At 39.7% G+C, this 25,850-nt stretch overlaps 1 protein-coding gene across 1 annotated transcript in view; it reads left to right on the top strand.

The window, feature by feature from the left end:
- The window catches only part of LOC119428696 (dedicator of cytokinesis protein 9), a 125,916-nt gene that overhangs the window by 19,063 nt on the left and 81,003 nt on the right, over positions 1 to 25,850 (top strand). The window contains exons 2-4 of the mRNA XM_037696368.1: positions 5,700 to 5,816; positions 16,371 to 16,460; positions 20,266 to 20,348. Coding sequence (XP_037552296.1) covers positions 5,700 to 5,816; positions 16,371 to 16,460; positions 20,266 to 20,348 — 290 coding nt within the window. The remainder of the gene's footprint in view (positions 1 to 5,699; positions 5,817 to 16,370; positions 16,461 to 20,265; positions 20,349 to 25,850) is intronic.

Here is a 25,850-nt window from a genome sequence, read left to right as displayed (position 1 = left end):
GTAAAGCACTCGTGGCCCCGTTTTGTTCCTTCCTGCACAACAGAGTCCCAAAGTTGGACTAGTTGGATTCAGCTCTTTTATTTTGTCAGCGATAAATTCACTAAATATGGAGAAATACTTCAATTTAATGCATAGAGTTCCTTGAAACGATATTTATCACCCACTGCCCTTCATGTCAGATTCATCAGGAGATGTCTTGCTCAGATGATATATTGAGAATGACTCTCAGCTACTACTACAAACAAATTTTTGCACAGTATCTGTGAAAATGACTCAATTATTGTGTTTTTTGTGTTTTTCGAGTTTGGATAACTCTTGTGGCCATAATGAATTGGGTCAACTCCATTAGTTAAACAGTTGTAGAGATAAATCCAGTGATTAATTTCAGGAAACTTCATTAAAATCCATCCAGTAGTTTACTAGATATTTTGCTAACAGACAGACAGCATTGACTCCAACAGTTTATGCTACATTTTAGATGAAGATCTCATGCATTGATTTGCACTTCGATTATATGTTGAGAATGACTCTCAGCTACTACCACAGTGAATCTCAGGTTATTTTGGAAAAAAAAATACTGAGTCATATTAATTTTTGTATTTATTACGGTCAGTTAGTTGTGGTAGCCATCTTCAACTGGGTTGACTCCGAAACTTATTGAGTTGTAGCTGTTCACCAAATGATTAGTTTCAGCAAGTTTAATTAAAAAAACGTCGTGTTGTTCATGAAATATTTTGCTAACAGACACGTACTCACAAGCACACGGACACAGACGTGAGCACAAACTTTATCGTCCGCCTTTGCGGTTAAGTGGTGGATGATTACTAGATTTTATTTCACTTGTTTCTTCATCTGCTTTCATAATATTCTCGGCCCTTAGATATCTGGAACATGTCCGTGTTAATTACTGGCGAGTGTCACAGTTCACAGCTGGTTATCTTCTGTCTGCCTGGCTAACGTCCAGTTATAAACAACATTTTATGATTTTCTGCTTATCACATTTTCTGCTTTTTAACATCTGGGCGACTGAGAAACGTTGAGGGCTCTTTGACTTACATCACTGGCTAGAAAAATAAAAACATCACTCTACGGGTCAGACATGTTTTTAAGTGGCCTCAGTTCATGTGTTTGTTGGATTCAAGTCAAGAGTCACTTTCTAACAGCCCCACAATACTCAGTAATTTGTAGATAATAAATTAGAAGTTTGGGGAAATCCTTTAACTTGTTTACTTGTTTACTGTTGTTGCGATTTCACTTGCCTGTGGTTTTTTTTCTAACACTTGCGGTGTCTAAAGTGAGGCCCGCAGGCCATTTGAGGCCCTCGGTGATTGTGTGCGGTCTATGGCTGCAATTAAGAAATTATCACCTTTTGGAGGTTAAGATAGACACTCATCAAATTTTAACCCACATTTTACCAGTCGATCAACATTCAGCCCTTTCCAACGGCCCAAAGGGTGTGCAAAGTGCTTCACATTACAAAAGTTAAAAACAAACAATTAAAACATATATATATATATATATATAAATACAAAAATGCCAGAGTGTCACGAAAAGCCTGCCTGTATCTCTCCAGGTCTCTCTTGTAAATGAGTCCCGGAGGCTCATTGGGATTAACCTGTATAAATAAAGGTTGAATGAATGAATGAATAAAAAGTTTATTTTTTATTTAAAAAAAAAGCCCAGATCAGTGATAGAGTTAAAGTAGTTGGTTCCAGAGATGCACGATATTGGATTTTTGGCCGATATGCCGATATATTAAAACGTATTTGGCCGATATCCGATACCAATACCGATATTTTTTATATACTTTCCTTTGTCAGAACATAGCCCTCTTATTTAGGCTTATTTGCTACAAAAATTGTGTAACAGCTGTAAGAGCTGGCGACATATATTCAGTAACGGCCATATGATATGCATAACACTTTAACTTATACTAAATGAAAAGTGTTAAATGTTATTTATTAGCATTAGTCACCTGCAATGCCGTCTCACTTGTGAAGGCTTGTTCCAGGTTCCTAACTGCAGTGTGGGATCCTCTACACTCTTGTGCATGAAGGACAGACTTTTTAAGTTCAAAGTTTTTGTCTATCCATTGTACCGTAAGACTAATCATGCTAATGGGGCTAACACGACGTCCAAATGTCTGTGGTAAAACTCACGCAAGTGCTATCAGCTATTAGCTTGTCAATGACGTTGGAAATGACGGCTTGTAATGCGGGTAAGGTTACGTCAGAAAAATAATTCCGACTGGGAAATATGTAGCAAGATTCAGTGTAGTCCAAAAACCTTTGGAATCTGACATCCTCAACAAACAAACAACAACTTCCACACTGCTGTCATTTTGAATTTTCCTATCCGCCATGAGATCAGGTAGGCGCGAGTGACATCATCATGTTGTGCTGCCGCTACAGGCATCCTTGTCACTGGGTTGTCATAAAAAACAGCACCTTTTTATATCAGTGAGTTATTTTGATGGAATGGCCGATATCCGATATTGAACTTTAATGCTAATATTGGCCGATAGCGATACCATACCGATAATATTGTGCATCCCTATTCCAGGATTCCATGCAACCCCAATGTTTTGTATTTGAACTTGAGGACAAACAGCAACGATGTATTCGTTGACCTTAAGATCCTCTCATACTCACCAAAAGCTACTAGATCAGCTAAATAAGGTGGGTCAAGGTTGTTAAAAGCTTTAAAAGTGTACAAGAAAAGTTTTAAAGAATTCTAAAATGGACTGTAAGCCAATGTAAAGAAAATAAAACCGGGGTGGTGTGCTCACGTCTTGGGGTTTTGGTTAAAAGTTGGGCCTCAGTATTTTTGACCAGCCCAAGGCATCTGATGAAGGATTGGGAGATTCCTACATACAAAGCATTGTAGTAGTCAAGCCTTGAGCTGAAAAAATATGAATGGCTTTTTCCAGGTCAGGAGAATTTTAAAAAGGCTTAACTTTGTCTAAAAGACGTAGCTGATAAAAGCTGGCCTTGACAATAGAGGCTATATGTCAAACTTCAAATCCTTGTCAAAAGTCACCCCTAAATTTTTAAATGTGGGTTTGAACTTGGATGTCAGAGCACCAAAGTGACAAGGAGCATCATCACCAAAATAATAATAAAAAAAAAAACCTGTCTTTCCTTCATTTAAAAACAGAAGATTTTGGTGAAACCACTGTTCAATATTGACAATGCAATCAATAAAAGCAGTGTGAAGGTTACTTCTTCTAGACAGAAGAACCTCATCTCTCACACCTACCTTGCCCTACCTCTACCTCATCTCGGGACCAGAAAGTCGGAATTTGACTCCCAGCCATTCCCACATGTCGTGGTGCCTCTGAGAAAGACAGCCAATCGCTAATTGCTCTCAGAGTGCTCAATAGTTGCCCACTGCTCCACCTGGGTGTATCCCAGGTACGATGGGTTAAATGCAGAGAACCGATTTTGTCATTATATGGGAACATACAATGATGACTATAACTGATCCAAGTGGCAGCAAATAAAGAGAAAAATGGAGGACCAAGAATACAGCCCTGCGGCACACCACAAGAAAGAGGAGCAGTAGAGGAAGACAGAGTATTTAAGATGAGATATAAGGATAGCATGACCCACTATGTCAAAAGCAGCCGTAAGATCCAGCAACACTTAAGCAACATGACACTTATCATCCATGGACATGGCAATGCTATTATGATTATGGACTTTTAACAGTTGGGGAACCAGTAACCTGTCTGACTGAAGCCACCAAAGAAATTGAGGAAGTTCTCACAGTTAGTGGCTGTAGTGTCTAGTAGAACACAGGCGACAGGGTTAACACCAAAGTTAATTGTGTTAAAAAAAACACTCTAACCATCCTAGCCATCCTATTTGTTAAAAAAAAAAAACTGTAGCATGCTTTTTTATAACTGTTTATTGTTGTTGCTGTTGTCATCTTTCTTTGTTGAAATCAGGTCTCTCTTGTAAATGAGTCCTCGAGGCTCAATGGGATTTACCTGTATAAACAAAGGTTGATTGATTGAAGACAGTGACTACTGTTAGAAATTAATCCATATACGTAAATACTGTCTTGTTGCCTCTTTAGCAGACCTCTGGTAATTAGCAAGACACTCTCAAAGTTTCCGAGATGGAAGTAGTTTGTCTTTATTCCATTGTCGTACTTTCTGCATTTTTGTCCGAGAGCACAAGTGGCATCATTTAACCATGGCTCTGCTCTTGGTTTGGTGAATTTAACCAAAAAGGAGCAATGGAGTCCAGAATTTCAGAGCAAGTGGTTTGGAAAGTGGTAAGGAAATAATTTGGATGATGTTCATTGGAAACAAAAAGCTGTGAATCCATAAAAGCAGCAGTAAACAGTCCAGCTGTCTCAGGAGTGAAGATATGACCCCAGTGACCCACAATGACAGGCCTACTGGCTTGTAAGGGGGCTGAGAACTCCAACATAATGAGGAAGTGATCAGAGATAGCAGTTTGATACGTCACAAAATGAGTCGGACAGTCCATGCGAAAGGTCCAAGGTATGCCCAAGAAGATGAGTAGATCCCTACACAGACTGTATTAAATTAAAAGAGGTTAGAGATTGATAAAATCAGAGGCTAACTGATCAGAAATACAGCAAACATGAATATTAAAATCTCCACAAATCAAAAGTTCGTAAAATCTTGGAACAGTCTACTAAAAATTATTTCTTTGGATAAAAGCCTTTTAAAAAGTCTTACTTACAAAATACTTTATCAGTCTTTTGGATGAAAGATGAAACGTTTCAACAAAAAAGAAACCGTCCAGAGGACCTGACTTAACTTTGTTGCATAGTACGTACAGTAAGTACAATTTTGTTTTGTACTTTTTCAAAATTTAACTTTTTTTTAAAGTTCTCATTGTGGATCATGATTGACTGCAGCTGTTGATTTCTCTTTGCCAATATAAAACAATTTCTTTGGCAGCATTTACTGGAGTGACCATTACCCAGAACAATGGCAAAATCTAAGAAACTCATTAAATACATATAAAAAAGGGAAATTGTGTGTTCACCCAAGTTGGGAAAGTCTTTTGAACTCTAGCAAGGTTGAATCAGGTCCTCGGGATGGTTTACCCATAAGGACATACTATAACAGGGAAAGATAAGATAAGATAAGATAAGATAGAGCTTTATTGGTCCCGCAGGAAATTGTTGTGCCAGAGTTTTATTGATGATGCCACTGAGGAATGATGCCACTGTTGTATTAAATAGAGAAAACAGCCTTGGATCTTTTCCAAACAAATTAAAGCCTTCTTTAACGAATCAAGATGTTAATATCCAAAACTCTCAGAAGAGTGATCATATAGCAGCACTCATTTAGCTCAGATTGTGAATGTTAGCTTGTGACTCTGTGGCTGGTACAATGGCTCACAGACTCTCACCCTAAAGCTCTTCCGTCATTCAACATCTCCTCCTCTTGTGACCCATATTCACTGTTTTTTCTGTGCCAGCTCCTCCGTCTGTAGCTGTCAACCAGTCATTCAGCGATAGAACAATGGCAACTTGTTGTCCAGACTGTGTGAATACCACAAGTTTCCCTATGCAGCCTATCCAGCAACCCTTGCAATGACGCTGCTGTTATCGTCCAGTCATTGATGAAATTGAACATATCTCTGTGCTTTGACATCAAATATTTGATTCTGAGATGCAGAAGCTAGGCTGATGTTGTTTTGTTGCTCCTGCAGGTCAAACCAAAGATCATAGAGCCTCTGGACTATGAAAATGTTCTCCTGCAGAGGAAGACCCAGATCGTCAGCGATGTTCTTCGCGATATGTTGCAGTTCCCCACAGACGACTTTCAGGTAAGAAAAGCCAAGTCTTGTTTTAAGACTCAAAACAATTTGTCTGTCTTGACCTGCAGTATATTTCAGGGCTATTCAACTAAATTGTTCAAAGGGCCACATTTACTGAGCTAATTGCTCAGGGGGCAGACACTCAACAATTACTGTCCGTCTGTCTAACCATTTATCAAACCAACCACCTTCCCTCCTTTGCTTGTTCCAGTCAGGTAGTGGGAGCAGCTTGAGTAGGGCAGCCCAGACATCTCTGTTCACAGCCTGGGCGTTGCAACAATTATATGTGAAGGGGACGTGTCCCCACCTCATCTAAAAATATACATTTGGACCTCACCCCCCACATCTGCCATGAAATATTAGCTCACCCAAGCATTTTCTATTTCTTCATGATTGAATCCATTCCACTTGATCAATAGGAGAATATTCAAACTACTAAAAATCCACTCTGGGTTTTCCTGGTTACTTACAACAACTCCACACCAGTGTTTCTCCTCAGTCATCTGCCTTGACAGGGTGCTCACGGAGGGATGAGGGAGAGACACCTCTGTTTTGCGTGCTAGCTTAACGCCACATTAGTACTGGCAGTTGCTGACGGGGGTGCAGGGTTAGGATATGTGAGAGAAGTGGAGTGCTACATCTTAGCTAACATGTTTTTTATTGCACGCCACTAGCTTAGCATTACGTTAGTTCCGGCAGTTTTCGGCACGGGAGGTGGGGGTGGCTAGGGCGCTTGAGAGAAGCGGAGCATGCTCTAGTCACACAAGGAGAGCTGTTGGTCAGACTACTTCTTGTGCCGTGCTCTCTAAAATAGCTATTGAATTACTTTAACTGCATGTGCATGCTAATGAAAATACTTGAAATCCCAGTCTACAGATGAAAAATACTTGTTCTAACATTTTGAGTCAGTAGACATACTGTTGGATGTACAAATATGCTGGGAACCGGTTTGCGCTCTACTTCCTGCATCGTCTCTTTCTTTGCCATCCTGAAAACGTTGCCTTTGCATTTTTTACTCTCAACTTTCAGATTGATAATGAGGTGATTCCTCAACCCATAACCAGCTTGTGAGGCTGTAAATTGGAACAGCAAGCCCCCTGCTTCAGTCTGCTGTCAAGTTCATGCTTCTTGTGAACGTTTTTCAGTGGTGCCACCCACATACTTCTCTGCTGTTCAACCCACAAATGTATTTAACTAATAACTGTGGCACCATTTAAAGGGGATTAACAGGAATTTAATCAGTGTAAGATTTATTACCAAGAAGCATTGTTACAATGAAGAAATAATCAACCAAATACAAAGTCAAAGTTTTTGTCCTACGATTTTAAGTGTAGTGGTGACTGCAAAGGTGGGAACGAAACAGACTGTGGTGGATATATGTGCCGAGGTGGGCAACAAAATAATGTGCACAGTTTAGAATGCAGTATTCCAAGCCATGCACATGAAAATAGGCTGTTATTTTCTGAAACTGGCAAAAAAGTGACCATGTAGCTCAACAGATGGACACAGAATACACCAAGACCGCTACTGAAAATGCATTTATTGCCCCTTGTCGCAGACGTAAGAGAGGGAATTGGAAATACCGTCTGTCTGTCCACGCTGCGAGCATGATAACTTGAAAAACTGAGTGAGGTATCCTTTAGGTTTCCTATCTAGGTGTAAGAAAGTTCAATTCAAAGATGGCCACTACTAGGCCTGTCGTGATAAACAATAAATCAATTAATCGCATGATAAATGAAAATTATCGACCTCATTTTCATTTATTGGGTTTATCGTTTCTTCGTGTCTCTCTCTTTCTACTGAAGACATTGGATGATAAAAAGCTCAGCTCCGGTGTTCTTCACTGACCTCTCCCTTTCTCTTTTCTCTTTAAAATCTGTTTTAACCGTCCAAAATCGTGTTTTTGGATCATGAAAAGCAGCTAAACTGAGAAGCTAAGCTATGAGCTAAGCTACTAGGCCGACCTCGGGGATAAACCTCAGTCTTGTCAAAGCTCCAAAATTCACAGTTGAAACCCGTGCCTTCGTGTAAAAAGTTGTTTTTCTCTGCAAAAAGAAGCAGAGAACTTGTTTACTGATTTTGTATTAAAAACTTTGTGTGAAAAATGCTACGCTAAAGAGCTCAAATCACATAAAGCGTCCGCCGTTTTGAGAACCAAAAAACAGTAACGAGAGACAGCCCATGTCACGTCAAGGGGCCTCCCTCCCATTTTTCTTAGAGAGACACTGCTCCTCCCTCACTATCCATCCTTTGGTTCAAGCAGTCTTATACTGCCATCCGGTGGTCAATAAAGGTACTACATCAAAACAAATTAACCAACGTTTCTCTTAAATTTGACAATAATTAGTAATTATTGTCAAATTTCAAACAATATTATCATTTATCGCAATAATTTCTGAGACAATTTATCGCCCAGCAGAATTTGTTATCTTGACAGGCCTAGCCACTACCATATATATGTGTGTAAACTGGCCACCACAATTATTTGAGGAAACTATGCTTTCTAGTTTTTATATTGCCTAAAAGTATAGTTTGGGATGGCCAACGAAAAGTGGCCAAGGCCACCATTAGCCACCCCCCGGCTCTGCCATTGCACCTTGTGTTGGATAAACTGACTCCCACTGCTCTTCAAGATCTGTCCCTCCACCCCAACAAGAAAAAAAAAACAACTAGCTCTGTTCTTTTATACTGTGTTAATACTACCGATACCTGCTTGAATATCTTGCACCAAAAACATGAAGCTTCAATTACATTCCCTGTCTCAAAAACTACATTCACTTTTCAAATCCCTCATCAATGGGGGCCATCCAGGTACCATTTGTAAAGCAGTACAAAACAATTTCTTTTATCAGCGTTGTTTGCTATTAAAGACTTTTATTCCTTAAACTTTTAAATTCTGAAGCTGACCAACAATTCTTGGTGGTTTCAGGTACAATTTATTGCAATCCATGGGCTTAATAGAAAATCTGTTGATGACAAGCAATCAGAGAATTTCTCTAACGAGACGCACGCATTCCTCCGCTCCCTGTTCTCCTCCTGCTTTTTTGCTCTCTGTCTGTGTATCAGTGCAGCTCCTATTTTTACACCTTTCCCAAATGAAAACTCCTGTTTTGGATCTGACCAATTGGACTTTGGACACAAATGACAAAATCTTTTCAACAAAGCGACAGGGTCCTGGAGAACCCTCATCTGCTCGGACGACACGCATGCAGCTGGATAAATCTCTGGGGGTGATGTCTCTGCTGTCGATCGAGGACGTCGAAATTGCATATAATTGGATTTTGATAACAAGTTTCCTGTTTTTGGAATAGTCTGGTTCCTGGTTTATCAACATACAAAGAAGACGGTCGCAGTTAATTTGGACCTCGTCAGGCTGCTCTCCATGTGAAGGTTTGGTTGGTGCTTTGAGGACTCAAAATCAACTGATTTACGAGCGAAACCATAAGATGGAAGTGATTTGAATCGCAGGCCACCTGCGGCTTTGGGACTCGTCATCATGAACACAACCTTGAAGATGCTCGTAAGCACGGACCAGTAGATTGCACCCTAATCTGGCCATTTTGGACCTCGGAAGTATCAGTACAGACTCAAGGCTGACGGAAAAATAGTCTACCTGAATAAATTAACAGTTGTGGTTATCTGAATGGGACTCCCGGCTGGCCTCGAGCAGGCCGACTTATCAATTTCTCCTGGGAAATGTGTAAACTAAGGAAAAGCTTGGTCTATTGCAACCCCCCCACCCCGACCCCTTCTGTGGAGGCTTATCAGAACTGTGCCAGCTGACCATCGTCTTATCAGGACAATGGACTATCTGTTAGTGCTTCGTGGACCACCTCGTCGTAAATGCATATGTACGTGTTCATAAATGTGCTTTTGGCTGGCAGAGTTTTTTGACGTCTTAAATCGTGTCCTGTTAGGACAAGGTGTGAAGAGATCTTTTTTGTAATGCCACTATCCTCTCCCCTCATGGCTTTGTCCCTTTTTCTATCTAAAAATAAAGTATTCTGAAAAGAATAAGAAGGCCGCGCTTATAGCAGCAGCTTTGTGCACTCTGTTCATCTTTCAGACGGCTGTACGTACATATTCTCGGTATCTCGGTGCAATGATAGTAAAGCTTATTCTGATTCTGATACTTTAATATAGGACCACAATAGGATAGGAAAGCTGTAAGATGTGTACTGCCACCCTTTATTGCTTTTCAAACATTGACTAATTTCTGAATTTCAAACTTCCAATGTTTTTACAACTCTGACAACATTTCAGGGTTACACGGGGTTACTGTGCTCAGATGGATCTCAGCAGTGTCTGTTTCAAACTAAAGAGAAAAACAAAGACACGCTGACGTTCCAGCACTTATTGTTGCTGAAGTCTTCTGAGAAGCTGCGAGACACGACCATCTTTATTACTGACAGTAAATCCCAAGAAAAGGCCAACGCATTACAGAACCACTCTGTTGTGCCGACTGATATTTTTCTTCATGATGATAAATGTGAGCCGTCAGATCAACACCACATCCTCCTCCCTGCTTTTGTCAATAAAGCATAAAATGGGGATTTTTCTTCATGTGACATGTGAAAACACCAGCCAGAATTTGTATTGTTTCTTCAGAGAGTGAGCTCTGTATTGTCTGACTGACAGCTGTTTAAAGCCACACTGTACAACCATAAAATATTCAGTATGGATCTCTTTTCCCACCAAAGTAACCTTAATGCTTTGAGGCGTAGACTCCACTAGACCTCTGAAGGTCTCCTGAGTTATCTCACATAAAGGCTGTTGTTAAAGAACCTTAACTTGTTTATCAAAAACACCTCACAGATTCTTGATTTGACTAAGAGCTGACTAATTCAGAGGCCAAGTTAACACACCAGTGTTTGCATTCTTAAACCGTTCTTGAATTGTTTTTGTTGCGTGGCAGAGAGCAAGAATTCTGTATCTCACCTCACTGTGACTGTTGGTGTTTGGCATTTGCACTGGAATCTCCAACGTGTCTCAAAATGTTTGCGTAAGTTTTCAATTTTCTTGCGAGTTGCAAAAATTTAAACCCGTTCAAAGAATTTTTGTGGCATATTTTCTCATAAAATAATAGGACTTGTTGTCGGTATCTTAAACGCTTCTAAATTTTGTTAGAAGTGTCTTGTAGCCTTTTCAGTTTTGTTGTGGGCATCTCAAAAGTGTTCTGAATCTTTCACAATTTGGTGTCCATAAAATCTACAACTGTATTTTGACAAACCTGGCCATCTGCATTAGGTAAAACATAATCAGATTACCTAATCCCATTGCTTCCTGCTTCAGTTTTGATTTGCCCATGTCCATTGTAGCCTTGTTTTTATACCTTGGACACGGGTCATCAAGAGAACCTTAGCTACTTTGCCATTCATAAGTTCAACTCCACTCAGCTCTCGTCTTATTGGATCTTCTCGTGTGTAGGCGATTTGCCGCTGTGACCGGTTTCCCCACTCTGTGCGCAGGATCGTCAATGAAAAGTGGGGGCTATCGTAACAAGTCTTTGTGTTCAAGCCACTCCGCCCATTGTGGTTCTTAATCGCCCTATAATTGAACTTCAGTTTATTTAGCTCATCCTGACGCTGCTTATAAGTCCAGGTGTAGCCATGCTGCACCATCATCTCCAATATCTCTGTAAATGTGCTCATTTCTTGTGGCGCTGTCCAGCTCATGCTGAATCTTGACATAGGCCAATAAAGTTCTAAGGTCTGTACCTCATCACTGGTCCACAGCACTATTTTTGGCGCTTACATACCAGAAACTAGAAAAAAAAAAAAAACCACACTCAAGACAATCAGAGAGGAAGTGAAAGTTCAGATCTAGTTTGCAATTTTGCTGGGCGGGTCCTCCAGGGACATAGCTCCGCTGGCTAATCAACAGCTGCTGTCTGTGTACATAAAAGTCATCACCTTGGAGCAGTTTGCTTGGAACCATGAACAAGATAGTTGCATAAACTGGGCTGTGTGTGTGGGTACCAGCAGTGGGCAGGCCCTTAACTGGTGCAGTGCAGAACCAATGAGTGTAGAGACAGTAGCAAAGTGGCACTTGACTGGTCTGTGCAGTCCCTGACACAACAAACTGTGATATGTTCAGGACAAATCATTTGTAGGGATCTGAGCTTAAGTAGCTTTTCATTTGAATGAACAGCATGGACCAACCTTTACTGCTCATGTGCTTCAGTGAGTCTAGGCCAACCATGGCCATGTGCCAGTTCACAGTTTTCTTTTTGATCCTTCTACAGACTGCTTGTGATAGGTCCTGAAAATATGAGACCACCCCCACCCAACATACACATTCATGACGTACATTTCTCTGACGTACACTGTGTGGTGGAGAATCCCCTGCTTCCATACTGTTGCACAATCAGGGGATGATTAGTGGTTTTCATTAAGAGGCTGTCTGCAGTAGATGGCCATTTTTCAACAGCTCGGGACTTTGTGTGCATGTGTGTCTGGTTTGACCCAGTCCCTGTTTTTGTCTAACCCATCATATGTTTTAAATCACTGGGCTGACAGACAAAAAGGATGGAGACAGCCAGATATTTGGGTGTGGCGTGCATGCTGCATAAACACTCTTGTTGATACACACCCATACACAGAGAAACTGGCCATGCAAGAGATTTCATGTGTTTAGGAGGGAGTCCTTACTTAAAGGCCTGAGGCTGTGTATTTTGTACCATTAATAAGGTCTGAATTCCTTATCAGATTAAATTTTCTTAGAGTGTTACCTTAATATAAATTCAGTTTTTATGTTTTAGATCACAACAATCAGCCTACACTACTGCACGGCATCACTTCCTGCAGAACAAAGGTGGACGCCATCAAAGGTCTAGTTTAATGACTGAAAGGAATGCTGTTAATTGGCAGGCAGCAGTTTTTTCTCATAGTAGATTGTTAGCAGCATGCCTTGAAGAATTATTATTATTATATGGTGAATAATAGGTTAGTACATAACAGCTTAAATCATTGACACTTCATTGGTGTTTGAGGTGTACATAGGCCTGTCATGATAATAAATTTTGCTGGGCGATTAATTGTCTCAGAAAATATTGCGATAAACGATAATATGTTTGAAATTTGACAATAATTAGTAATTATTGTCAATTTTAACAAGAAATGCTGGTTAATTTTGTGTGTAGTACATTTTTTTACCACTGGATGGCAGTATAAGACAGTTTGAACCAAAGGATGGATAGTGAGGGAGCGAGCAGCGTGTCTCTTTAAGAAAAATGGGAAGGAGGCCCCTTGACGTGACATGGGCTGTCTCTCTTTCCTGTTTTTCGGTTCTCAAAATGGCGGATGCTCGGTGTGGTTTGAGCTCTTTAGCATAGCATTTTTCACACAAAGCTTTTAATAAAAAAAAAATCAGTTAACTAGTTCTCAGCTTCTTTTTGCAGAGAGAAACAACTTTTTACATGAAGGCACGGGTTTCAGCCGTGAATTTTGGAGCTTCGACAAGACAGAGGTTTTTTCCGAGGTCGGCCTGTTAGCTTAGCTCGTAGCTTAGCTGCTTTTGACAATCCCAAAACGTGATTTTGGACGGTTAAAATGGATTTTAAAGAAAAGAGAAAGGGAGGGGTCAGTGAAGAGCACCAGAGTGGAGCCTTTTGTCATCCAGTGTCTTCAGTAGAAAGAGAGAGACACGAAGAAACGATAAAGCCGATAAATGAAAATGAGGTCGATAATTTTCATTTTTTATGCGATTAATTGATTTATGGTTTATCGTGACAAGCCTAGATGTACATAGCGTGAACCTCAAATCCATGTGACACTGCCGACAGAGAACTAGTCAAAAGTCAAAATGTGGCAGCTTTAATGGGGTTTTATATTTGTTAACATGCACATGTTCTTATTCTAGAGGTTTGGACTCAAGAGTTTACAGATAAAAATATGTACTGTCTCCACCTCCTTTAGTTTAAAGATAATGTCAACAGGAACCGATTAATATATGCTGCTATGTACTTTTGGAACCCCAGTCTGAGACCTATTATTGCAGGGCTTTAATTCTCACCTTCTCCCCACACACAATAATGGTGTCACATGACCTGTCTTTAAAGCAATAAATAACTAATTACAGTTAACATGTTACAAAATTGAATATTTGAACAGAGGTGGAGGAGACAAGACCTAAAATTTGTCCTAGGACCGTCCTGTGGAGACGGTGTTCCCTTTTTATAAATATTTAAAACCATTATCTTCTAACACCAAGTTCTAGTTGAATGTTAGCAAATTGTTCATTTTTAAGGGAATATTCTTGCTTGTTGTTACCGTTTGTACATCAACACTGTTTTTTCAAATGGCTTATAAAATTTACTAAATAAAAAATTTTAATTGTAATACAAAAGCTTGCCATTCATTTTTGTATAGGAACTTTGTTTGATGGACTTTCACAGAACTTAAGGTAAAACAAGCTGATGTCCCCCGTCACTGAGGGATTTGTATAGTGAATGTTTTTAAGATTAATGTTTTTCTGGACTGGAATTGAAGAGGGAATGCAAGTGAACCTTAATGTTTTTGGTGCAAGGCATTCAAGTGGATAGGAGTTGCACTGTGTGTAAGAACAGAGGAAGGTTTATTATTATTCCAACAAAGTTACCGTATTTTCGGACTATAAGGTGCACAGGATTATAAGGCATATTAAGCAAAACAAAACAGTCAGATAAGTCAAAATTTATTCAACTCATTCACAATAACTCTCAACATTGTTCAGTTGTAACACATAAAATCTGTTTGAGGTCAGTAAGCACAACCAGGATTAATACATAAGGCTCACTGTCGATTTTTGAGAAGATTAAAGGATTTTAAGTGTGCCTTATAGTCAGAAAAATACGGTAAATCAGGTCCTCTGGATGGTTTATATTTGTTGAAAAGTTTCGTCCTTCATCCAAAAGACTTCTTCAGTCCGAGGAGCCACAAGAACTGAGTCCCAAAAGTAGCACAATCACACGGTGGGCCAACCAGTTTGAAGGTGATAAAATGGTTTTTGGAGTCCGGCCTCTCCTTCATCGACTCCTCTGAGGCAGCCATGGCCAAAGTGGTTCAAATTTACTTGGATTATCCAGATAATCCAGGATTATTGTGCATGAACTTTGATGTTTTGAACCACTTTGACTATGGCTGCCTCATGCTAGTCGACAGGGGAGAGGGAGGGCCACAGACACCATTTTATCACCATCAAACTGGTTGGCCCACCATGTGAGTGTGCTACTTATGGGACTGAGTATGTTGTGGCTCCTCGGACTGATGAAGTCCTTTGGATGAAAGACTTAACATTTCAACAGAAAGAAACTGTCCAGAGGACCTGGCTTAATTTTGTTGGATTATTTATCTGGATTACCGAGCATGAACTTTGATGTTTATCATCATTATTATTTTTATTTTGCTTATTTGCACAGAATGACTAGTCCTGGCAATATTATCTGCCAACAGTCACAATGGAAGAACTGGAGGGTGGCCAACAGTGGCCTTGGCCTCCATAGATTAATCTTCAGTCACTCCACTGGACATTCAAATCATTTGAAAAAACAATATTTTTAAGCAATATAAAAACTGGAAAGCATAATTTCCTTAAATAATTGAGCTAGCTGGTTTATATATATATTGTAGTGGCCATCTTGGATTTTGACGTCGTACCCCAATTTTTGATAGAGACATACGCCTAAATGCATCAAAACACCAAAATGGACTATTTTGCAATCTAACCTTAGAAAACTCTCAAAGGAGACCTCTAAATTGATTTTTTTTTAATTAATTTAAATTCTGCCATAAGTCTCATAAAACATGGGATGAACTTATCAGAAAATAATATTTTATAGCACATCACCATCAGTAACTACCTTTTGGATCCAACTCGGTCTTGACAAAAATGGCTGTAACTTCTAAATAAAGAAACAACATAGTATGGATGCAAGCCCAGCAGCTCATAGAGCGTCAGCTGAAGTTGTGACCCCGATTACCACAACCAAGAAGTAAATATTTTTCCAAGGTTTGCTTGATTAGATCCCAGAGGGAGCCAGATAAGTTGATCTAACTCAGCAGATAAAATGAAACATCCTTAACTCCGAGTAGCCCTGACACATTTAGATTCACAAGTATATTTTGATAACATGATATATGGTAATCACGTACTAGGCAAGTGCTCATTTTTTTCAATTGGTAACATTTGTTTTCTTTAGAGGCACAACAATGACAGTGGTGGAAAAATCTATACGGAAAACTTTGCTAACCATTGTCTGCCGTTTTATACCGCATTCTAAAATCCAAAGGTTGATGGTCAGTCGATTAAAAGTATTTCCCTAAAAGAAAGTCCTTATACACAGTATATTTTGAGTAGATTATGTGTAGAAATCCAAAGGAACTGAAAAGTTGTATCAGTTGAAGCAGTTGCGGTCCTGACCCGGATATCTGACCTTTCTTTGAGGAAGAGTTCAGAAAGAAGTTTCCTATGGGGATCAATAAAGTTTGCTGTGCTCCTGAGGACGAGTGAAAACATCCCCAAAGCGAGCCAAGCAGAGTGGATGTGTTGTGTTTTTCATGCCTACTTTCTGTCTCCCCCCCTCAGATTTCCACCCTGCGGCGCCAGGGCCGGACTCTGCTCTCCACTGTGCCAGAGACCGCTGAGAAAGAAGCTCACTCTCTGTTTGTTCAAGAGGTAAAACCTGGATACAAGCCTTCTTTGTCTATTCTCTGTTCGGCCATCTTGGCCTCTGTGACAGGACTACTTCCCTGCGCTGTCCTTCAGTTTAAGCATGACAAGGTTTTATTTATTTAACCTAAACATGGGTGGTTAATCTCAGTCCAGACCAAAGATGTCCAATCTTGGTCTTCGAGGGTGACTGTCTTGCGTGTTTTGGAGGTTTCTCTGCTCCAACACACCTGATTTGAATTAATAGGTGATAAACACACTTTTGCTGAACATGAAGAGATAATTAAAATGATTGAATGACTGAATCATTAAAATCATAATCAATTAGAATCAGGTATGCTGGAGCAGAGAAATAAGTACACAGATTAAACATCCTTAGTTTAGACCAGTGGTTCCAACACTGGTCCTTGAGGAACACCATTCTGCATGTTTTAGCTGTTTCTCTGCTCCAACACACCTGATTCAGTAGTTTAATTACTTCCTTAAGTTCGGCAGAAACCTGTTAATCACACTTTCATTCAAGTCAGGTGTGATGGAGCAGAAGAACAACTAAAACAAGAAGAGTGGTATTCCTCAGGGACCAGGGTTGGGAATCACTGATTTAGACAGATGAACATGCATTCATATAATCAAAGTTTGTGCTCAATAATCCAGGTAAAAAAATCCAACAAAGTTAAGTCAGGTCCTCTGGACTGTTTCTTTTTGTTGAAACGTTCCGTCTTTCATCCAAAAGACTATTTTAGTCCGAGGAGCCACAACAAACTCAGTCCCATAAGTAGCACACTCACATGGTGGGCCAACCAGTTTAATGGTGATAAGATGGTTTCTGGGGCCTGCCCTCTCTCGCGTCAACTCGTCTGAGGCAGCCATAGCCAAAGTGGTTCAAAACATCAAAGTTCATGTACAATAATCCTGGATTAATCTGGGTAATCCAGGTAAATTTGAACAACTTTGGCCATGGCTGCCTCAGAGGAGTCAATGGGGGAGAGGGCGGACTCCAGAAATGATGTTATCACCATCAAAACTTATTGGCGGCCCACTATGTGAGTGTGCTACTTATGGGACTGAGTTTGTTGTGGCTTCTCGGACTGATTAAGTCCTTTGGATGAAAGACGAAACATTTCAACACAAAAAAAAAATGTCCAGAGGACCTGATTTAACATTTTGGACGCATTCCTATCTTTAAATCTGGACAGATGCTGGAGCTCAGATAATCTAACATGATGCCAGTTGCATGCAGAAGAACCAAATACAGCCACAACAGCCCACACCTCATCCTCATGTTGCTCAACTGCTTGGGCACACAATGTTGTGCATTACATTCTTCAACTAGTATGGTTGTGTACCCATCACTGCACTCTGTGCTCATTGGTCAGTTGGTCATCATTATCTACACGTAGGCTCTCACACTGGTTCATCTTAGTCTATAAATCACTCCTTGGTCTGCTGACTTCTTTTATCTTGTCCCACTTGTCATGTCGTCAGTGCAGTTACGACGTGCGCTCTCAGGGATTCATTACCTGCAGTGTCCCCTCAGTGGAACCTGAACTTGACAAAAAGGCTTTTTCTTACTTTGCCCCTGTAACCTGGAACACCTTGCAACAAGATCTGAAGCTGTTGATTTTGATGTCAAAGCTTCTTTATTTGTCACTAGCGCTGTTATTTCTAACCCAGGCCCGAAGCCCGGCCTGACCCGACCCAAATTTGTGCTGGGCCGGGCCATAATATTGTGCTGGATGGGTGGGCCGGGGTCCGTGTCGGGCTTTTGATTGTGTCAGCGAACGCGCACAGCTGACAATCAAATTATATGGTAACATGGCTTGCCATACATTCACCAGCCGCACGTGGGCATTTGACCGCGAGCTGACCGGCCTTGAAAGAGGTAAAAAATAAAGTTCAGTTAAGCTTCAGATGAGACTACCAGTACTGCCAGGATGTGATCCATCGCCCAAATGGACGTTCAGCCACTGCACTCAGCGGACGCACGTGGCCAACAACCCAAACAGGTGAGATCCCAACGCAAACATGTCAGAGCAGGGTCCATGTCTGAATAATGCAGAATGCAGGCAGAAGCATGTGCTTTGATGGCCATGAAAGGACAAAAAAACCCTCAGCTCTGATCTTCTGCCCCTTTTATTCAGCCGCTCACGTCTGGCAACCGTTAATAACTATATAAGCAGTCAAAACTTAATTAAAAATGTCGGGGGGGGGGGGGGGGGGTTGTTCAGGTTCGGACCTTTAATTACTGTCAATTTGTCGGGTTGGGTGGGGGTTGGAAATGATGGCTACTGGCTGGGGCCGGGTCAGGTCTGATTTTTTTGGACCTGAATGCAACTCTAGTTTGCACATGTGGTGGAACGAAATTGTGTACACAGGGTCCCAGTTACCCTGTGTACACAATTTCGTAAGGGATTTTAAACATTTGATAATGTCAATAGAAATATCAAAGCAAATATCTTCTTGTTTTTAGTGTTTTACCTTGTTTTATATGGCATCTTGATTTGACTGTGTTCATAACTTCCTTTTATTTGATTTTAATTGCTTTTAGTTTATGTATTGTTGTCTGCACTTTATATGTTGTCTGTCTAAAACAGGTCTCTCTTGAAAACGAGTCCTCGTGACTCAATGAGACTAATCTGTATAAGAAAGGTTGAATGAATGAATGAATGTGTTGGTCACTCAAACAGCATCCTCATCACACAGTTGTTCAATGGGGATGAGGTCAGGACTGTAGGAAGACCACTCCATCCTCTATACTCCACAATTGTAGAGGTAGTCTTTGATCACCCTCGTTCTGTTGGCTATGTTGCCTTCTTGAAGGACAAAATTCTGTCCCAGACCGTGGAGATCCCTGGTTCCTCACAGGTGCTGACAGTCACACACCAATCATATGCCTGATTGTCATCACCTGGGGTACCAGACACACAAAACAAGAGTCCATAGCAAAATAAGCTTTGGCAAAAAAGATTTGATACGTTTTTCATCGGTGCAACTCACATATTCACATCAACCTATTCAACGTTTAGAAGTACCGGTACTTTCCTTGCAATGAATTTAAAGAGAAGTGAAAACTGGCACAGAACACATCAGTTATGTTGTTTTATAGTTTTAAATGAACTTCTATTTATGTTCTCCACCTTCACGTCTCCTGAGAGGGTCGGCTGTTTCAAAGGAGCTGCGAGCTTGAGTTGGTTTGGGTTGGGTCTAGGTGATAGTCCCAATGCAGCCAAGAATGACATCATTCCTACATCTGGAGCAGCTGTGCTTTCTTCTACACATGGGATGTTTTTTTCTTTCTTATTTTTACTGAATTTGTGAAGTTATTTTTGTGACCTTTTGGCTCATTCTGTATGAATGTGCAAATTTTTTGAGGGTTCTGACTTTTTAAATATCAAGATCCCTGTCGAGTCTGTGTGACGCAATTCTGCTGCAGCAAGAAATCTTACAGTCCGACATCTTTTAAATCTGAACAGGATGACACGGCTTACTATCAAGATTTTATAACGTCGTGACTTGTACGTGTCACACATAGTATGGCATGTTTACAATTTTTCAAATCACACAGTGCGTGCTAACCTTTAGCAGAGCCCTTGACGCAAAAGGTCGGGGTTACTCAGGTGGAACATGGGGATGAATATAATATGAGGAGTGTTTTAGCTAATCAGCATTTTTGATAATAATTTTAGGCCTGTGGGTGTCGCTTGCTTGATTCGGCAACATATTTGTTCCACCCATTCTCTTAGAAAAAGCACTTTGAGTGAATCCTAATGTATTCCCTTGTCTTCCCTTCACCCTCTTTCTGTCTCTGCAGTGCATCAAAACATACAAGTCTGACTGGCACGTGGTCAACTACAAGTATGAGGAGTATTCTGGAGACTTCCGCCAGCTTCCAAAGTGAGTGGATGCGTTTCAGAAGCAGATGTACAAATGGGTTTAATTGAGTATATATCTTCGTAACTCATTTTATCTGAACTCAATACACTCTGTAGCCCTGAATCCTTTTTAAGATCTACCTTTTATTTACAACCAGTGCTTGAGGTGGGCCTTTACTCACTGGTACACAGTTTGTTTATATAGCACCAGTTCACAACAAATGTCCCAGGACACCGTACAAAAACATTCCCATACATTATTAATGCCAATTAGTAAAATATTTTCTATCAAATGAAGTCAGCAGATTGCATTGAATGTCCACTTCATCGCAACTTTCCATCCTGAGCAGCACACAGGCGACAGTGGAAAGAAAAATCTCCCTTATAACAGGAAAAACCCACCTGCAAAACAGGGCTCATCATAGGCAGCCATCTTCCTCGACTGGAAACACAGTATCAGAAGTTTCTTATCCTTAGCATATTGTCTTTTTTTTGGCTTACCACTGCTTTTCATAAGACATTGGAACAAAACATATGTATAAGATCTGAAGCCAGTATCTCACTGGTCTGCAGCTGTGATGAAAGCACTTGCAAGAGTCTCCAAAGCGTCACAAAACAATTCCCAGGGTTATCAAATTACTTGCATTAGTCACGTAGGCTCACATTTAATTTCGTTTCTTGTATTTGAATGCGTTCAAAAAGTTTGTGTGACATTGTTCTATAAAAACGGTTCCAAAACTGTTGCAGGCGTCTCAAACCCTTCTCAGTTTTGTTGCAAGCATCTCAAACCTGTAAATTTAACTCCTACAGGAGAGCCCTGCTTGGACAGAAAATATAGAGTCTACAGCCCTGAATGTCCAGATCTAAAACAAACAACATTGACAAATATCATTATACGTATATGTTAGGCCTGTCGCAATAAACAGTAAATCAACTAATTGTATGATGAATGAAAATGATCAACCTCATTTTCATTTACCGGCTTTATCGTTTCTTCGTGTCTCTCTCTTTCTCCTGAAGACACGACTCAACTCCGGTGCTCTTCACTGACCCCTCCCTTTCTCTTTTCGCTTTAAAATCTGTTTTAACCGTCCAAAATTGCGTTTTTGGATCGTTAAAAGCAGCTAAGCTGAGAAGCTAAGCTAACAGGCCAACCTTGGGAATAAACTTCCATCTTGTCGAGCTCCAAAATTCACAGTTGAAACCCGTGCCGTCGTCTAAAAAGTTGTTTTTCTCTGCAAAAAGAAGCTGAGAACGTGTTTACCGATTTTTTTTTTATTAAAAGCTTTGTGTGAAAAATGCTATGCTAAAGAGCTCAAACCACTGAGCGTCTGCCATGTCACCATGTCAACCCATGTCACGTCAAGGGCCCTCCCTCCCATTTTTCTTAGAGAGACGCGCTGCTCAACTTTCCTTCCTTTGGTTCAAACTGTCTTATATTGCCATCTGGTGGTGAAAAAAAGTACTACACTCCAAACAAATCAACATTTCTTCTAAAATTTGATAATTAATTATTGTTAAATTTCAAACAATGTTATCGTTTATCGCAATAATTTCTGAGACAATCACCCAGCAAAACGTGTTATCGTGACAGGCCTACGTATACATTAATATATATATTTTACATTATTAGTGTTAGCCTGTATTGTTTAGCATTCGTTTAGCGTATATCCTAGTGTACTGTTATATACTGTTACTCACACAAACATGACCAAATGGCTTGTTGGTTACAAACTAAAAATTCTGCTGGACTTCAACTGAAGCTTCACCTGCATTCTTGCAAATATGAGTTGCTTACTAGTCTCCAAGTTTCGCGATCCAGCATAACATAAAATCCACCATGATTATGAGTTGAAAACCATTAAGTCATGACGGTCTACATGGCTTCTAGGTAATCCGAGGTATTTCCCCCTCACTTTAAGAACAGTTTTGAGCCCAGTGACAGATTTAACCTGAACCCAACGTGGATGTTTGCCAAGGAGACTTAAAAGCTCCTTTGCAACAACAATGGAAGACATCCTGTGTTTTTTCAACAAAGATATACAGCTCTATTCTGGGAATACTGATGTTATTAAGACAAAAAGGAAAGTCCCCCCATGCATTGTGTGTCCTTGGGCAGTCTGCTTTCTTTGAGCACAGCAATAAGCTTAACAGATGTTGTGTGCAATGTTTAAAACATCATAGAGTAAAAGTTAGACGAACCCTACCCTTGTCCTTGAAGGTATTTCTGCTAGTTCCCAAGAGAAAGCCAGGTCATGTAGAGTTTAAAGAGCAAACAGTGCTTCTGTGGGTTGAGTTGCACTCAAACAGCTGCACATTTGCAGCTGTACCTTTAAATATGGAAGCATGGCTGATGTGATGGGATCAGCTGCTCAAAGGAATGTGCCATTAACCCCCAAAGCACCTTGGGGGAACAAATGTATACATTCTGCTTATTTGCTATTTTTGATTCTCAATATATCTGTCAGTTTAAAGAGTGAGTAATTTTATGAACTTGGGCCAGGATTTGTTTTTTAATATTATTTTTTAAATTTCACGACCCCCTTTATTGCAAGGTGTATAGAAAGGTGTACACTCTTTACCCTAAAGACTGATTTGGTCCCATTGACTCCCATTATAACCACATATTTTTGATGTACTGTAACCCTGACATTATATAATGCTTTTTTCCACAAATACCTAATAAATCTAAGCCTCTATCTTCAAAATAAAGGGAAAGCAGGTGTTAGTTAAGTCAAGTCAAGTGTATTTAAAAAGCACATTTAAAACAGCAGCTGTTACCAAAGAGCTTAACAATACGATCAAGGCAGTAATTAAAGAAAGAAATAACAAGATGTAATTAAAAGCATCAAAAATAAAAAGACAAAAACAATGAGAACCAATGAAATACCAAATCAAGTCACACTGTGTTAAACGTCAGTGAAAACAGGTGTGTTTTTAAAGAGAGATTTAAAATCAGGGAGTGAAGTGTCCTGTCTAATGTTCATGGGCAGATCGTTCCAAAGTTTAGGGCCCATGACTGAAAAAGCCCGATCTCCTCTGAGCTTCAGCCTGGTTTTTGGTACAACCAAAAGCAGCAGATCAGATGATATCAGCACCTGAAAAGGAACATACATTATGGTTGAAGTAGGTTGGAGATGTATGAGGGTGCAAGGTCATTAATGCACTTAAATGTCAATTCTGTTTCACAGGGAGCCAGTGAAGGGAGGACAAAACTGGTTAAATATGCTCAAACCTATGAGTTCCTGTTAAGAGCTGAGCTGCAGCATTTTGGACGAACTGGAGACATGAAAGGGACAGCTGACTGACCTCAACAAAAAGCGCATCACAGTAGTCTAGCTGGGTTGTAGCAAATGCATGGACTAGTCTTTCAAGGTCAGATCTGGTCAATACTGACTTAAGCTTAGCTATCTGCCTTAACTGGAAGAAGCTTTTTATGTAGAACAGAGTTAGTCTGTTTATTAAACTCAAAGTCAGATTCTAAAACCATCCCGAGCTTTGTAACAGACATCTTAAGATATGGCTGAAGAGAAGGTTAACAGGAACAGAGACAGCAGTAGAGCTAAACACAATGAGTTCAGTTTTCTGATTGGTGAAACTTAAAAAGTTTTAAGTCATCCATGCCTTAATGTCATCAAAGCTAACTATTGGGTTTTAAGGGCAGATAATTCAGACAATCATCAGCATAGCAATGAAACAAAAGACCACGTTTTCTTAAGATAGACCCCTGTTTTAGTTGTGAATTGTGAAACGTTAAAGGTTTCTATGACAAAATGGTATGAAAATGTAAAAATTATGAAGATTTTTTTTCGAAAACCATATTTAAAGTTAGGTCTGAAGTTGTTGAAAAGATTTGATGCAGTGGAAGTAAAAAAAAAAGTATTTACATGACATTTTTATTAGACTTTTTTGAGAGGGACCATTTTGTCCCCAAAGGTGTTACGTATATAGTTATTTTAAAGGTGCTTCAAGGGTTAAATAACTCCATTTGGGTTTCTCTATGTAAATAATATTATTTTGAAAAAATTCCTACTATATTTAACATCCTCTGACCGATTACAAAATAGGTTGCAAAAATATTCCCTTGTTGGCAATTTTCTCAAGTTTGCTATTTAACTTGTGACTTTTATCTTTTAATTTACCCAACTACTGCTCCCTAAAACCTGTTTTCCATTTATTTTGAAGTTAGAGGCTTCTAGGTATTTTAAAGGTAGAGGCTTTATTAGGTGTTCATGGAAAAAGGCATTATATTACGTCAGGATTACACTGCATGAAAAATATGTGGTAATAATGGGAAACAATGGGACCAAATCAGACCTTGGGGTAAAGAGTGTATTCTATACACCTTGCAATAGAAGGGGTCAAGAAAATTTAATAATTCTATAAAAACAAATCCTGGCCAAGTTTCATGAAATTAATCTTTAAACTGACAGATACATTGAAAATCACAAACAGTACGTAAACAGAATGTACACGTTTGATCCTTTAATCACCAAACATGATTGAGGGTAAATTAAGCATTCATTATGCTTAATGAGCATAATCCCATGAGCATTAAAGATGCCAAATGTGACATACAACAACCTGAGTGTACATCTTTCATTCTGAGTAACAGACTGAATTTGTCAGATTTCATGGATAACTGAGTATCATCAGCATAACAACGTACATTTATCTCAATCTGTCTAATAACGTCACCTAATGAGTTGGGGTTAGGGATATTGGATTTTTGGCCGATACCCAATATGCTGATATGTTAAAACTTATTGGCTGTAACTAGTACTAGTACCAATATTTTTTTTTCCCCCTAGACCTACTTACAGAGCTACATAGCTTTCTCTGCTGTGGAATTAAAATACTTCATTATTCTTTATGGTCTTTGTCAATTTGACCTGCTACCAAATGCAGATGCCAAAAAGGGGGCTGAAAATGATGTAACACTTCAACTTGGATTATGTTTAATGTCAAATTTATTCATGACATCTAGTCTCTCTAACACAGTGACAACACTCGAACAGTGCATATTTGTAAATTTTCACACATTCATTCAACCTTTATTTATACTTTTACTGCCTTTTTGGCATCTGCATTTGGTAGCAGGTCAAATTGACAAAGACCATAAAGAATAATGAAGTATTTTAATTCCACAGCAGAGAAAGCTATGTAATCTCTGTAAGTAGGTCTAGGGGGAAAAAACATTGGTACTGGTATCAGTTATCAGTTATACAGGTTAATGCCATTGAGCCTCAGGGACTCATTTACAAGAGAGATTTGAATTTTAACAAAGAGTGATGACAACAGTGGACAACAACGACAACAATAGACGATCATAAAAGATGCGTAAAAATTTAATTGTTTTTTTAACAAGTGAAAATAAAATGGTAATTAAAAGGATAATTAAAAGGAAAAGTACCAAAAAAGCAGCTAGATTGTAAGGCGGTGCAAAATACTAAAAATGGGAACATCTAAACGCAATGGCGCACGTGATGTCATAACGTTGGGCTGGCGCTGCAGGCATCCATAT

The sequence above is a fragment of the Nematolebias whitei genome, chromosome 23, assembly GCF_014905685.2.
Source record: "Nematolebias whitei isolate Nwh7 chromosome 23, NemWhi1, whole genome shotgun sequence".
NCBI lineage: Eukaryota > Metazoa > Chordata > Actinopteri > Cyprinodontiformes > Rivulidae > Nematolebias > Nematolebias whitei.
The sequence above is the reverse complement of the archived record's forward strand: the minus strand, read 5'-3'. Positions and strand labels throughout refer to the sequence as shown.